Source organism: Rhopalosiphum padi, chromosome 1, assembly GCF_020882245.1.
Source record: "Rhopalosiphum padi isolate XX-2018 chromosome 1, ASM2088224v1, whole genome shotgun sequence".
NCBI classification, from domain to species: Eukaryota; Metazoa; Arthropoda; class Insecta; order Hemiptera; family Aphididae; genus Rhopalosiphum; species Rhopalosiphum padi.
The window spans coordinates 10,603,320-10,618,008 of NC_083597.1; the positions used below are offsets into that span (position 1 = coordinate 10,603,320).

The 14,689-nt window shown below is 30.4% G+C and overlaps 3 protein-coding genes across 6 annotated transcripts in view; 1 reads left to right on the forward strand and 2 right to left on the reverse strand.

Moving 5' to 3' along the window:
* The window catches only part of LOC132931967 (uncharacterized), a 41,216-nt gene extending 38,436 nt beyond the window's left edge, over window positions 1-2,780 (forward strand). For all 4 annotated transcript variants that reach the window (XM_060998105.1, XM_060998106.1, XM_060998107.1 and 1 more), the window contains 2 exons: window positions 2,127-2,293; window positions 2,403-2,780. In XM_060998105.1, the coding sequence (XP_060854088.1) occupies window positions 2,127-2,290 (164 nt within the window). In that variant the 3' untranslated portion in view covers window positions 2,291-2,293; window positions 2,403-2,780. The remainder of the gene's footprint in view (window positions 1-2,126; window positions 2,294-2,402) is intronic.
* Window positions 2,781-7,335: 4,555 nt separating this feature from the next.
* Window positions 7,336-11,547, reverse strand: LOC132927995 (translocon-associated protein subunit beta). Its single transcript, XM_060992549.1, has 4 exons — window positions 11,293-11,547; window positions 8,311-8,464; window positions 7,932-8,246; window positions 7,336-7,546 (listed from the first exon to the last, which is right to left on the reverse strand). Exons 2-4 carry the CDS (start codon window positions 8,461-8,463, stop codon window positions 7,418-7,420), a joined length of 597 nt encoding a protein of 198 aa, XP_060848532.1. The 5' UTR covers window position 8,464; window positions 11,293-11,547; the 3' UTR covers window positions 7,336-7,417.
* On the reverse strand, window positions 8,876-11,286 carry LOC132927985 (maternal embryonic leucine zipper kinase-like). Its single transcript, XM_060992536.1, has one exon. It carries the CDS (start codon window positions 11,054-11,056, stop codon window positions 9,410-9,412), a length of 1,647 nt encoding a protein of 548 aa, XP_060848519.1. The 5' UTR covers window positions 11,057-11,286; the 3' UTR covers window positions 8,876-9,409.
* Window positions 11,548-14,689: the final 3,142 nt, after the last annotated feature.

Below are 14,689 nucleotides of genomic sequence, written 5' to 3' on the forward strand. Positions count from 1 at the left end.
TACGTAAGTTCGTGATGGGATTGTGCTGCAGTGTTAAAACGTCGTAACACGTACCTATTATTATTATACATATATAAACTACAAAGGGCCGGCCAATCGCGGCGATTTCCCGTTTTCTGGCGTTAATTTAAAACGACCAAACGGGATATACATAACGCGGTGGTCCACACCGTGTGCCGCGTATATATACGCCTATATACACGGCACGCGTTCTACATCATATCCCCGGAAATACATTATAATATGATCGTGTGTGTGTGCGTGATCGCCGTCGTTCGAATTACAAAAAAAAAAAAAATTCATACCGGTCCATCTGTTCCGCAGGACAGATAATATCGCATAAACGCTGATTAGTGATTAGTGATTTCACCATGATTTCAGCACCGCCGTCGATTACAGTTCAATAATATTATAATCCACTTAGTAGTTCGGTAATAGCTACGGGTTGAGTGTAGACCGTATAGACGCCTATATAGTATAGGTACGACACATCTCAATCATTCAATAAACTACGAACGGGTAAAACTTTTTCAAATGAAAAATTGTCGTCACGAGCTCACCCGAAACGGGAAAAAAAGTCAAACGTGGTTTTTTTTCCCGTTCAAACGATATACGAAGCTCTCCCCCGTCGCATCTATCTGGTGTTGAACATTAAACTACAGCCGTAGGGCGTAGGTATTAAATTTTCAAGTAGTACGCGCATATTTTATATTATTATAATACTTTACGATGAGTCTCGTCTATATATCGTGTATTATTTGTCGTCTGAAACGCGACGACAGCAGCTCCCGCGACGCGTTTATTACTGACGACATTTTTTCCGCAAATCAGTTAAACGAAGACGTGAACAATATTTTAATATAACGAGGCGGTAATAATAGCGTACAATACGTTTTCCCCGCCCTAGACAAGCCCTTTATAGTATATTATATAATTATAATACCACCAACGGCGTTTTGTAATTATTTTCAATTACTTGTGCCGAGCGAAACCCGTACGTATTATAAGTATACATACTGGAATAGATGGTAGTTATTATTTTTCATTAATTCATCCGGCCAAATCCACCTCTTCCGATTAACTCAAAGTTACGCGACCGTGGTCTCCACATTAAAATATCATCGTCATTCGTCGCCGGGCACGTGCCATACAGTTCCACCGGCGATTTATTTCCGATCGTCCTAAAAACCGGATGTGTATACACAATACACATATAATATACATAATAATAATGTAACCCCAAATAATAGTATAGCGCAGTAATGAATTATACGTATACAGTGCGCGACGTTAATTAAAATCACGAAATGCTACTGCTGACTTGCGATCACAAAATTTATAGGACGACAAATTAGGAGGCGCAGCACACGATGAATTACTATACGATATTATTATATAGGTATGCGCGTACTCGGTCGATCGTGTAATCCATCGGCGCGGTCCCTGAACATTATTTGTAATTCGATCGGTCTAATCCACACTCGTTAAATTAACTACCCGTGTGCAGGTATGATATAATAGTAATAATAACGATTATAACGTTGAACGTCGAAACTGTGCACAATTCACGCATTATGTACGCCCGGTAAACTGCAGTTATGCAACCGAGCCGTCATGGTGCAATGTATTTAACAATAATATAGAGGAACCGACGCAGGATAAATCGGTCGTAATGGGGTAGCAAATTCAACGAAGGGTTTCGGCGCTTTACGTCCAATTTCGGAGCCATCTTTCAAGACTAAAATTTTAAAACATCGTTTTGAAACGAAAACGGGTACACTAAAAACATGATCGTTTTCAAATTCGTATAGGTACCCGCTTTTTTTCGAGCAACGAGTTTTAAAAGCGATTCTTACAAATTATACGTATTATGTACTTAAAATATACATTAGAATTAAACATAGTATTCATGTATATTCAAGAATTGGCTTTGAGTCAATTTAAGTTCGCTTAAAAACAAAACATTTGTTGAAACAAAAAAAATTCGCTGTATTATATAATAGTCTGGGGCAGTCTGGCCATTCCCAGAGTGAAAAATAAATACGTAAATGTGAACATTAAACAATATTCTTTTATCGCGTGCATATTATTATTAAAATTGTAAAACTGTTTTTGTTATGTCTTAGGCGACGAAATCCTGGCAGTCAACAACAAGCCGTTGCACGGATTAAGTCATCGCGAAGCTATAGCTGTGTTCAAAGAGATCAAATTGGGAGAAATGGCATTACACATCGGCAGGAGGGTTCCGAAAAGAACTCGGGAATCGGTCAAGTCGATGCGAAGTCCTTGAAAAGTAAGCACATAGTTTTTCGTCACAGTTTTAAAAAAAAAATTACCGATGTACGGTGTACTTATATAATTACATTGATTAGGATCTACACATCTTTTTTTTATGATTTCAGGAAGAATATTTATCGAGATTCTCATTTCAACGGATGGTGTTATTATTACTACTGTTTACTATTGTCTATTATTACGTTTTGTACCTATACCTATAATTTTATTCTGAGTTATATACAATGTTTCATCGTTTAAACCAATTATTATTAATTTCTTATTTTTACATACTATACGGGGTTGGCTACCGTGATTTCTCGTTTTTCAACACTAACTCTAAGTCCATAATATAATATTTTTATATGTACCTATTGTATCTATTTGAAAAGAGAGTAAATAACGGAAACCACCCTATGTATATAATATATTATTACTGCGTGTCTGTATGCATATAAATGTAATAACTGTTACCAGTATATATGTAAATAAATTATTCACAACAATTTGATATTGAGTCGATATAATAGTATGCGCATAATATATTTTCGAAACGTCTGGACAGTGAACACTGAACATAATATGCTGCAACAGAATAGTTATTATACTATTTACTATAGTACACTCTGAAATAGTGAAATATTTAAAATACTATAATCAGTGATCAGTCCTACATGACAAAACGGTCTCAAACCTTGGTTTAAGGCCACCGCAAAATTATCGCTCTTCGACAATCCCTGTAATATATTAATTAGTTATATATTATGATTTATGACGTTCCTGCGTCAATAATCAGTAAAGTACTTAAGTATACTGATTATATAGATTGTATAATTCCTAGTTGCTTACTTGTAAAAAATGTATAAATATATAATTAGTTTACACTAATTATCGCCATTGCAATACAACATAATTTTACGTAATAGGTATATATTATATTAGCCCAATAAATAATAATCATATCACATAGGCGGAAATTAAGTGAATAAGGTAGATATGATAGCTAAGTATGATTTAAAAAAAACATTGTGCTATTTCATAAGGTAACATTATTATTATTATTATTATTACACAAATAGTTTATAGACTTTTTTTTGCCTAATTGGCAATAGCATTTAATAATATAATATAGGTAGGTACCTTATCATAGCAATCAGCGATCTTTTTACTAAATATTTTTTACAGTATTATTTTAAAATAATGGCAGTCGCAAGCCGGTTCATGAAAAATGAAGACATTTTTTAAAACAATTTCTTAAAATATATTTTAAATACTTTTTTTTATCAACAAGACAACAATATTAAAAAATATATATATTATAACTATTTCTTTATTTGTTTTAGAGGGCTATCAAAATCAATCACTGATTTACATCATTAATAGCAGCCTAAATAAATTTTAGCAATATCTGTAATATGAATATAGTAAATTTTTAATACTTTATTCTTCTTCTTCTTGGATTTATTGAACCCATTGAGCCCTCAGAATCCTGTCATAAAAATCAACCTCTATTATTTTCTATCAAACGCTACTTCTTCCATTAAAAACAACTCTTAAACTATTTATGACATCTTTCTAGCGCATTCTTGGTCTTTTCCTACATGATTTCTGTTCTATTACATAATGTAATATTGGATTTTGATTTCTCCAAAAACGGTCAGCCTATCGCAATCTCCCTTTTCTGATATTTCTGTATCACTATACTGTATAATGTTTAAAGCTGTATAATCTTTTCTCATCTTTACTCCCCAATTATATATTACTATTTATCGTTAACCGGGCTATAAATTCTCTGGGAAAATTTTCCTTTCAAAAACAATAAACTTATTTTCGTCTATTTTTCTTAATGACAAAGTTTTAGTTGTTTTAGCCTTATACGGTACAACTGGTTACTATAAAGTTGTCAGTACTCAGTTGTCTTATCATTCTTCTTGACAATGCTCGTAATTTTAGCAACTGTGTGAGCCCATAATAAAATGTGTTTAGTATAAATTATACATTTTAAAATAAGAAATATTTTTTTTTTGTAAAATATTCACTTCTATAAATCAATAAAATATCACGGGGTAGGAGAAGCTAAAAGACGTGAATATGGTACCTGCAGTAGTGATATTTCCAGAATTCAAATATAAAATATTAGTGTGCTCTATAGTATACACGCAAATATGTCATTGAAAAAACAAGTCGTAGGTAATAATATTACTGTCCTACAATTTCACAAGTACAAATATGATCATACCGCGGCGTAGTGGATATGCAACCACAAGCACCTACACTACTTTCATAATAAGACCATGACGCACTATAAGGCATAAACAGCCAAGCCTTAGTGTTAAATAAATAAAATTGAATTTCGGCCCCTGCGCTTGTTAAGTTTTTTTTAACCCGCCCTATGCTTTAACGATTACACTGACTCGAAGTCAAATGCTTGACACTTTTAAACAGTTATATTGACACTTAATAATAATACTATCATAATATGATAGTGTACAGAATGTTAAAATAAAATATTATATTATATCGTTAACTGCAGAATTCACAATGAAAGTACAAAGTTGCGAAAACGTATATAATCCCCGCATAATTTACGTTGGTGCACTATTCCGCTCTCTGCCAGGTCCTGCAGTTTATGAGAGAGCAAGAAAGCACATCCTCAGAGCCTTGCAAGCATTTTAAGAGCCCAGAGATTTATTAACTTAAAATTATTTAATGTTTTTTTTATACAAAAATACTATAAGTAAATTTTTACACAAACTACCATCTACTTACCAAAATATTTTTCTACAGAAATGTATGTACTAGTACTAGAAAACTTGAACTTTGAAGGAATTTGCTTCAAAAAGAGCAAGAAAAAAAACTTTCATAAGAAAGAAAATTTAATTTAATTTGCCCATTTATTTATTTTAGTAATAAATAGTATTTTTGTTGTACCTACTATTAATATCATTACGCAAACGCAAAATGATTTAACTACATTTTACTTCACGTTTGTAGTGACTATTATTATCATATACAATTAATATTCTTTAATTTTGATCCTATGTACAATTTTAGTATTTTACTTTATTACGAATGTAACATAAAACATAAACGTTTATTTAATCAATGATAATATTATTTCAAAATAGTAAGTAATATTATAATATGTGCATCAACAGTCAACACAGCAATAATACATTTTATAATATTCAAACATGGATAAGAAGAATTATCTATTACTTGAAAATGTAATACACTCATTACATACTACACTGACCAGTTTCATAAGATTTATTCAAAACCCACTCACAGAGCGACACCCTTTTTCTCAATTATTCACAGTCCATACTTATCTTACGTATTATGATACAAGATCAATCATAAATCAAGATATTCGAGGTTTTAAACACTGCTTAGAGCATCTAAATTATTTTAATCATTCTGTCACATTCAAATTATAATTATTTATAAGACTTGACTTTGAGAAGTTTGCATATAAATAAATTGTTAAAAATATAGCTAAATAATAAACTAATGTGTTTTATATTAAACTTTTTTTAAGTCAAATATGAAAAAAAATATGACATATATTTGACCATTTTTTATATAAAAGTGGCAGTTTTTTTTAAAAATGCATTAAAAAAACTGAATTTTAAATAGATTTCCTAAGTCTGAGATAATAATTTAATGGTTTTATTTAATCTATATTGCAGAATACATTAAATTTAAAAATTATAAATAAAACTATAAAATTAGTGAATATATTTTGATCATTTTAAGGTCATGAAGTCTCAAGCTTTATTTATAAATTTATATCTACATAAATAATGTTTTATTACAATACTTTAACTCGGAACAGTAAAACCTTAAGAGGACGCCACAACTACATAATCATCACCGTCTTACTTACAATACAACAAATTTACGTTCAATAAAATCCATTATGTGTAGTTAGCTTTAACATTAGAGTAAAGTTATGTATTATAAAAGTTAAAAGTTAAAATATTAGTGATATAGTAGTGCGTTTTTTACAGTATTTAAATTTTTAAGTAAGATATGAGTATGTAAAATATTATAAATTTAAATCACTAACGTTCTAACCTTTAACTTAGATAATAGTTAACTTCACTCTGACATTAAAGCTAACAACATATTATGGGTTATGCTGTATATAAATTTGCTGTTAAATGTATTTAAGACAAACGCAACATATATTAATATTGATATTATAAATTAGCTGAATTACATTATTTTTACATAGAATAAATATTGAATAAGTAGTTCTTTTGTGTTCATCAACACACGTATTAGCTTATAAAATGACATACATCCAAAAAAATAATGAACATCAAATACTTATTAAAACTAAGTATACTATTTGTATTTTGTTATAAAACTCTTCACACTGAAATTTTTTTCACCTATATACTTTTTTTAGACAATAATATCAATGTTAGAAACGGCCAAAGGTACATATTTTACTTTTATAACAATATATTCCTTATTAACATAAAACATCTACATCTCACTAAATGTAAGTGTAAGTTTTGCAAAGAGATTAAATAAATCTAATTACTAATAAGAAATAAAAAATGATGTATTTTATAAATCTTCAGTTAAAAAAAAAAAACTAATTTTATTATAAAATTTCACCAAAATCTAAATTTAATATTATTCTGAGAATAAATTCAAACAAATAGAACACAAAGGTAAATTTTTAAATTAAACATAGCCATCTACTGACACTTATATTTAATTATTATAAAAAAATTAATTTAATAACAAACAAATTTAGAACAGAATTGTAATTTGATAATCATACAAAATGTACCTACTAAAAATAAAATATGTAGTCTTTTATATATATATATCAAATTGTTGGCAATATATAATACAGATATTAATATTAATTAATGAAAAATATATATAAAGAGATCGTGTATTTTCAATATGAAAAGGTGATAAATTTGTTTTATGGGATATATGGAAATTTTAAAGTTGATTTTATAATGGTTTTAACAAAAATTGTAATTCTAATTAACCATAGGAAATGATCTGGATATTTTTATAAGTACATACATATAAAAACATTTTTATATATTATATCAAATTAGGCTAAAGCATCCTTAATTTTAATTGTACAAAGGTTCTTATTTTATTAATTTTAATCTTTAGACACTTTTTCACGTTTTTGTTTCAATATTAATTCATACTTGCTCTTGCTAATCCACCACAATACGAATGGCCCTAATAAAGCTGGCAGAGACATTACTGCAAATGCAAACCAATCAAGCTGAAAAAATAAAAACAAATACTAATTATAGAACATAAACAAACAATAGCAAATTATTATAGCATACTATTATACTAAGAATATTTCAACTAAATTATTATTCAAATTGACAAAAATATAGTTAAAAAGAAAAAATCTTTTGAATTCTATTTGAAATCTAACAGTTATGTTTTTATGACATTTAAATCTTATCATCTCAAAGAAAGAAGTATAACATATTATAATTGTTTTATTAAATTATAGCTCTGGAATTAATCCTTACTTATAACTCATACATTTTGATTTAAAATGTAATGTCATTAACAATTTGATATAATACTTAAATAAAAATACTCATATTTTTTACTAGAAAAAAAAAACTTATACCCTAGTATAATATATTTACCAAATGGGGTGAGAATTTCTTGTCGTATTCAGCATAACTGATTATGTATCCTTCACCGGGTTCGCTGCTTATTGCAAATTGTGGCTCTTCAGCACCTTCTGATGACTTATATTGTACCACTGCAGCTGTGAAGTTAAACCGGCCATATGTAAGAGGTTTGATAACAACAGCATGAGTAACATTTGCGCCTGATGGAATTCTGTTAAAACGAATATTCAAATTTCCTTTGACAGTGGCAAATGCTTCATCGGGAAATCCTGAGTCTTGTAGTATAACATTTGTAGCCGGCACACTTCCCACATTGTAAATGGTATACTACATACAAATTAATTGGAATTTAAAACTGTACAAAAGTGAAAAATATTTTATGTATACATACCTTAACTAGGATATCAGAATCTTGAACTAACAATTTATTAAGAACTTGTTTAGATACTAATAATCTGGCCTGTTGATTGTCTGAATTTTGGCCAGATACGCTTAAAGATGTGCAAATTAGTGCTACAATTACTAATGACTTTAATGAATACATCCTGCAAATAAAAACATTAATCATTAGTTTTTAAAATAAAATTATTATTTTAATATTTAAGTATCCAATACTGCGGAATAAGTTTAAAAAAAAAAAAAATACCTAACCTAACACTATAATACAATCAAGTTTTTAAATGATAATATATCATTTTACTTAAAAAAAATAATGTAATTATTTTCATGTAATTCATCAATTAATTTTAAATATAGCTTTTGTATAACTATTTTATTAACTATATTATTATATACACAATGTTCACATAACCATACATACTTGTAAGATTTGATTTAGTATTTATGCATTTTGCACACATATATACTGTATAAACTGTATAAGTACTAAGTAGGTTGTATGATTAGAGGATTAGAAGGCTATTTTTTAATTAGTTTAAAAAAATATATACACAAAATTATGTTTTGTTAATGGAATTCAGATGTGTATTTCAATATAATTATAACAAAGCTACAGAGTATATCATACTTATAAAAATAACTTAAATCTATTTGATAGAAGATATCATATTTTTGATCATTTATTTTAGTATAATATATAAATTAATTTAACAACTAATTTATAACAATTTTAGACAAAGCATTAGAAAAAAGTTAAAGCATAGAGTTAGGTGACTGAAGAAAAGTTCAAACATATTTAATCACCATTAAAGTAAGTATATTATGACTAATGATTTATTATAAACTTATATGTAATAATAAGCGGTCAAGAAAACAATTAACAAAATATAATACAAGAAGAAAAATCTGTACCTACTAATATATTACTCATTTTGTCATTTCGAAATAATCAAATTAAATTAATAATACTGTAGAGTAAAATAGGTAATTATTATTGTATCTTAACCTATCACTATATTTAAATTTAAATACAAGCATTTCCAGAAAATAATTTCAAGATAAAAATAAAATAGTCAAAAACCAATGAGGTTTCATTCTGGAATAGTTTCACACTTTCCGGTAAAATTTAGAATTTCCTCGCATATTTTTTTGTACATCCAAGAGTCACCCTTAAGTCGCTTTCGTTTAATGGCAACAACTGGTGCATTTTCTTTGTTCATAGAAGGCACCAAACAAATTTCTAATTCAAAAGATAATTTCAATTTTTCTTTATCAGCTACATCACTCTTTAATTTTCCTCTAAGCACAAAACCTTTTCTTGAGCAAATAACATTTCTCATCGCCAACACTTTTTCCAACTGATTCATCACCTTTTCTGGATCCTTGCAAACTGTAGTTGATATATTACATAAATCTTTTTTGATGTTCAAAATTTCAGGTTGTTTTTGTGTGGGAGTAGAAATACGGCGTCTAGGTGTCAATGCTTTTCTGACACGGTCTAATCCTGAAATTATTTTACCAGCAGGACTACTTAGATTTGACGAACATGGTGGTTGTACTTGTGGAGTTTCAGCATTAGTATTTCTTTTGATTTTAGCAGGTATAGTAGGTGTCACTTCATCAATTTTTCTTCGAATAGCACGTCCAACTACTCTTCTGTTTTCTTGGCCTGGAGTATGTAGAGTGACTGGTCTTCTTATAATTAGTTCTGGTTGTTGATTGGATACTTCTTTTTTTTTCAAAACTACTGGAGCACCATATTTTTTTTTATTTAATAACAACAAATAAGTTGCAGTTTCACTATCATACTTCCACTTGGAAATACGGGACCAAATAATTTCTTTATCAATATCACAATGTCGACTAATTACCTCAAGACATTCCATGTCTTTACACCGATCAACGTTTTGATTTTTTGTGGACGGTGGACAACCAAATCCTAGACTAATCCATGGATCATTAATTAACTCACTAATTCGTATACGCTTTAATGGGTCAACGCAAAGCATACGTCTCAACAAACGTTTACTACCTGACGAGAGCCAACCAGGTTCTACGTATTTTCCTCTTAATATTTTCTTAAAAAGTTCATCAATATTGTCACTTTCAAATGGTAAACATCCGCACAACAATGCATATAATATTACACCCATACTCCAAATATCAACTTCTGAACCGTGGTACTTGACTCCTTGAATGAGTTCGGGTGCAGCGTAAGTGGGTGATCCACAAGAGGTCAACAGCAAGCTGTCCATGCCACCTTGCGGTTTAGCGCATAGACCAAAATCGATTATTTTCAAGTTCTGTTCCCTGTCCAGGAGCACATTCTCCGGCTTGAGGTCACGGTGCGCATAACCATTATCATGCAAATATGATACAGCCGATATGATTTGCCTAAAGAACATACGTGACTCCATTTCGCTGAGACGGCTTTTCTCAACAATGTGATCGAACAACTCACCGCCCGAACAATACTCCATGACAACATAGCAGTGGGACTCAGTCTCAATCACCTGGTAAAGCTTGCAAATGTTGGGATGCGACAGGCTCTTTAGCGCGCTGATTTCCAACTTGACGCGCGGCAGGTCTTTACCCAGCTTGGTCTTGTCCATGATCTTGATGGCCACCTTCTCACCTGTCAAAGTGTGCGTGGCCAGTTTGACTTTGCCGAAGCCGCCAGTGCCGATTGTCCGGTCCAGCTCGTAGCCACAACTGCGTAGCGTCGGGTATCTCGACATGACACTCGAGTGTCGGATAGATAACCCACGAACAACGTACTTACTACAAATACACCTACAAACATGCGCTTTTCGCGTCAAATCATTCGCGACACGGGTGCAAACTCGACAACGACAACCAAAAATAAATTAACTAGCGGCAATACGGCGGTTAGGCAAGCAAAAAAAAACGACCCGGGGGGGCAATACCTAACACTATCCTGGGTGGTTAATACGTGAAAAAAACGACGACTTACCTATGATGTTGTTATAGTACACGTTAGGTATTGTATATTATAACGTATATCAAAATACGTGCGGGCGGAATTAAACGGAAAACGGAACGAGTTCACGACTCGTTGGCAGTCGTGAATTTGAACGTAAAGTGACTTATGTGTTAACGATGCGTGGCCGTATCGGGGACGACGGAATGACGGATTTTTGCTTTCGTTGCCTAACCGCTTTGTTGTTAACTTTTCAAACCGTTCACGTCACCGGACCGCGGACACGTAAACAAAAATGTCCGTTATGACACTATGGCGGTAGTAGCGGTAGCGTCGGCGGCGGCGGCTACGTGATAATCTGTTATCATAATTTATCAGTACAAAAACCACGAGTAGATGGCGTACCACTTACGTTAGTCTGATACCAATAATATTATGATACTTATTGGGAACACCGCAATGAACACACGTCTGAGCTTGGTCAAGTGTTTAGTCTTTACTAACGACTACAACTGTATTTGCGTGCATGCACATTTGGTGGCCTCTTCATAACGAAACGGTAATAATAAAACAGCAAATGTTATAATAAATTAATGACCCGATTTATTTTATTATACAAGCTATTGATAAGTTCGGGTACCACGAGTGACCCGTGAATGCTAAATAGTAACTATATAGTACATAGTATATAGTATAGTGTAGTTTATAGTTTCATATACGTATTTTATTAACCCGCTGACCGTTGTTGCTCACAGCACGTAATCCTCAAAATGTAGTGACATGTGATTCGTTTGAGACAATAGGTGATGAATGATGATGTTCGGCCAAGACTATCAAAAGACAACGGGACCATTTTTTCCCCGGGCCTCATTTTCTAGGGCCCCCTAAAACGTTCCGGATGCACTTATGTGTCAATAAGACAATATAATTATATAAATGTGTAATCATGATTAATCGGCGTTGCCCATTAATGCCTATCATTGCTAAAATAATCTTTTTATTTGTGAAATTTTAATAATATGAAATACTTCGTTTCTATATTTTGTAATTATATTATATCCACCGGATACGTTTTAGTTATTTTAAATAATAATAATTGTCATTTATTATTGTTGCGAAATTGCACTCAGAAAAAAAATGTCATTTAATTAATGAAAAACGCATGTTAAATCAATGAAAAATGGGTATGATTTTGATCCAATGAAGTCATTTATAGAGTCTATGAAGTCTAACCTTCAGGTAATTAATTTCATTAAATAAATTAATATGAAAATTCTTAAATATATTAAATTTTCCATTAAATGAGTTATGATTTTATACAATTTAAAGAAATTATTTCTTTGTTGTAATTTTATTTATTGTTATACATTATTGTAATATTGTAATAAGATCAATATTATCATCTTTAAAATATATACTTACTACTTAGTGAAGTATATACAATACAAACTAAGTATAATACTTACATGAAGTGCGAAAATTAATGATAACATTAATAATATATGCTAATATAGTACCTATTGCTAGTGTTATTATATTTTAATACTGATTATAAGTTACGTTAACACCAATATCATAAGTTAGAACGACTGGTTGGTAAAATTTACCAACATATTACAAATCTGTGAATATTTTTGTATCATATCGTGTTAGGTTAAATTAAATTTTAGGTAGATTTGGCCGATGATTTAGGAGTCCTAGTCTACGTATTTTTTCCTGGTCCTCAAAAAAATTTGGGATAACTCTGGGCCTCTGAATCTACATTATACGTATAATATACATAATACAAAAGTAAATACTTATTTAATCGCTCAGGCATTGGATTATACACAAAGCTGTAGACCATGCGAAAAAGATTTGATCGAAAACACTAAACGGCAGCAGTGGCGGTACGTCGGGGAGAGGGGTTAGGGTTTTACCCCCCTCCCCCCAAGTAAAACATGTATAATGATTTATTTGATGTAATATTTTTTTACACACACATATATATATATATAATATAATATAATATATATATTATATGTGTGTAAATGATAACCCGGAGGGTGGTGGGGGAGTTAAACGAATTCTGTGTACGCCTATGAACGGCAGTACCAATCTTACTTTGATTGATTTAAAATATTGCGATCACTTGCTTACGTTCATCAAGGTATATTCTCCTTGCAACCTACAATATATTATGGACCGTAATGGCGCGGTCAAATTATCAGAATCACGGTATGTGAAAAAATATTATGACACTTAAGACTTAAATACTTAATACACCAAATAAACTCATCTGTTGATATATATTTATTTATTTATTAGATGTCATAGTTGATTTATATTACCATCAAGTAGGTACAATAAAAAATACTCATCGTATAACGTTATAACATCACTAATCTATATTAATAGGTATTTAAATACATCAAAGTTTAATTTTTATATAAAAATAAATCGATTGCGAAAGAAAACTATTATTTCAATAATAACATATATGATAAGTTTAACTATTAATAATATATACATAGATATTTATTTACCTATAAAAAAATTTAACGTATTTTTTACTATAAGTAGCTATAACTATTTAAGCAATAAAATGTATTAGTGTAAAATATAAGTTGCAAATAATAATTGACAATAGAAAACATAATACCATTGGTAAATAAATAATATTAATAATACCTAGTTATTTAGTTATTGATTTGATTTAAATAATTATATATTATAGAGCATATTTTGATATTCGAATCTCTTTATATTTCAATCATTCTTAATTATACGAAAATTACACTAAACATAGCCTTAAACGGTAGGTGTTTCAAAAATGCATCATTGCTGATAAGTAATAACCTATTTTATTATACGTGTAAATTACCCTTCTAAATTATTATTTTAATTTATCCTGTTATGTAACCGTTTAATTTAAAATAACTATTATAATTAATAACCGTCTAAATTATTTAAGTATGGAGATTACAAAATTTCTAATATTCTTATACTTACGCACAGTGCATAGGTAGTAGGTTTATAGTGTTTAAACTCTATTATAATTTATAATATATTGAATATTTTCCTTGAAACAAAATATCTCACAATTTCAGGGACATAATATTATAATATGGGCTACTGGGCAACTGGGCTAGCTATCAAATGTTTAAATATCAATAGGTTTTTGGGGACTCTTTTTTGAGATTTCTCTCCTCTCATACAACAGTTATGCATATGATATTGTATTAGTGAAATTCACGCAATGAATTTGGAATGCGAGAACTTCGACGAGGATAGTCCGAAATAAGGAGGACGCGCGCGAGATCTAAGGGAACGGCGAACATGATTGTCGGTCACTGGTTCGATCCAACGTGCAAAGAAAGTGCGCGCGAGATTTAAATCGTTTTTGTAATTTTGTGTACGAAATCACGTCGTACATGGTATGTATACAACT

Bases quoted from the DNA above. Each gene is read 5' to 3' on its own strand.
- LOC132927995 (XM_060992549.1), bottom strand. From the start codon at position 8,463: ATGTATTCATTAAAGTCATTAGTAATTGTAGCACTAATTTGCACATCT. The intron at 8,247-8,310 runs GTATGTATACAT...ATTTGTATGTAG, and splicing joins ATTCTGATATCCTAGTTAAG to TATACCATTTACAATGTGGG. The intron at 7,547-7,931 runs GTAAATATATTA...TTATTTTTTCAG, and splicing joins AGAAATTCTCACCCCATTTG to CTTGATTGGTTTGCATTTGC.
- LOC132927985 (XM_060992536.1), bottom strand. From the start codon at position 11,056: ATGTCGAGATACCCGACGCTACGCAGTTGTGGCTACGAGCTGGACCGG.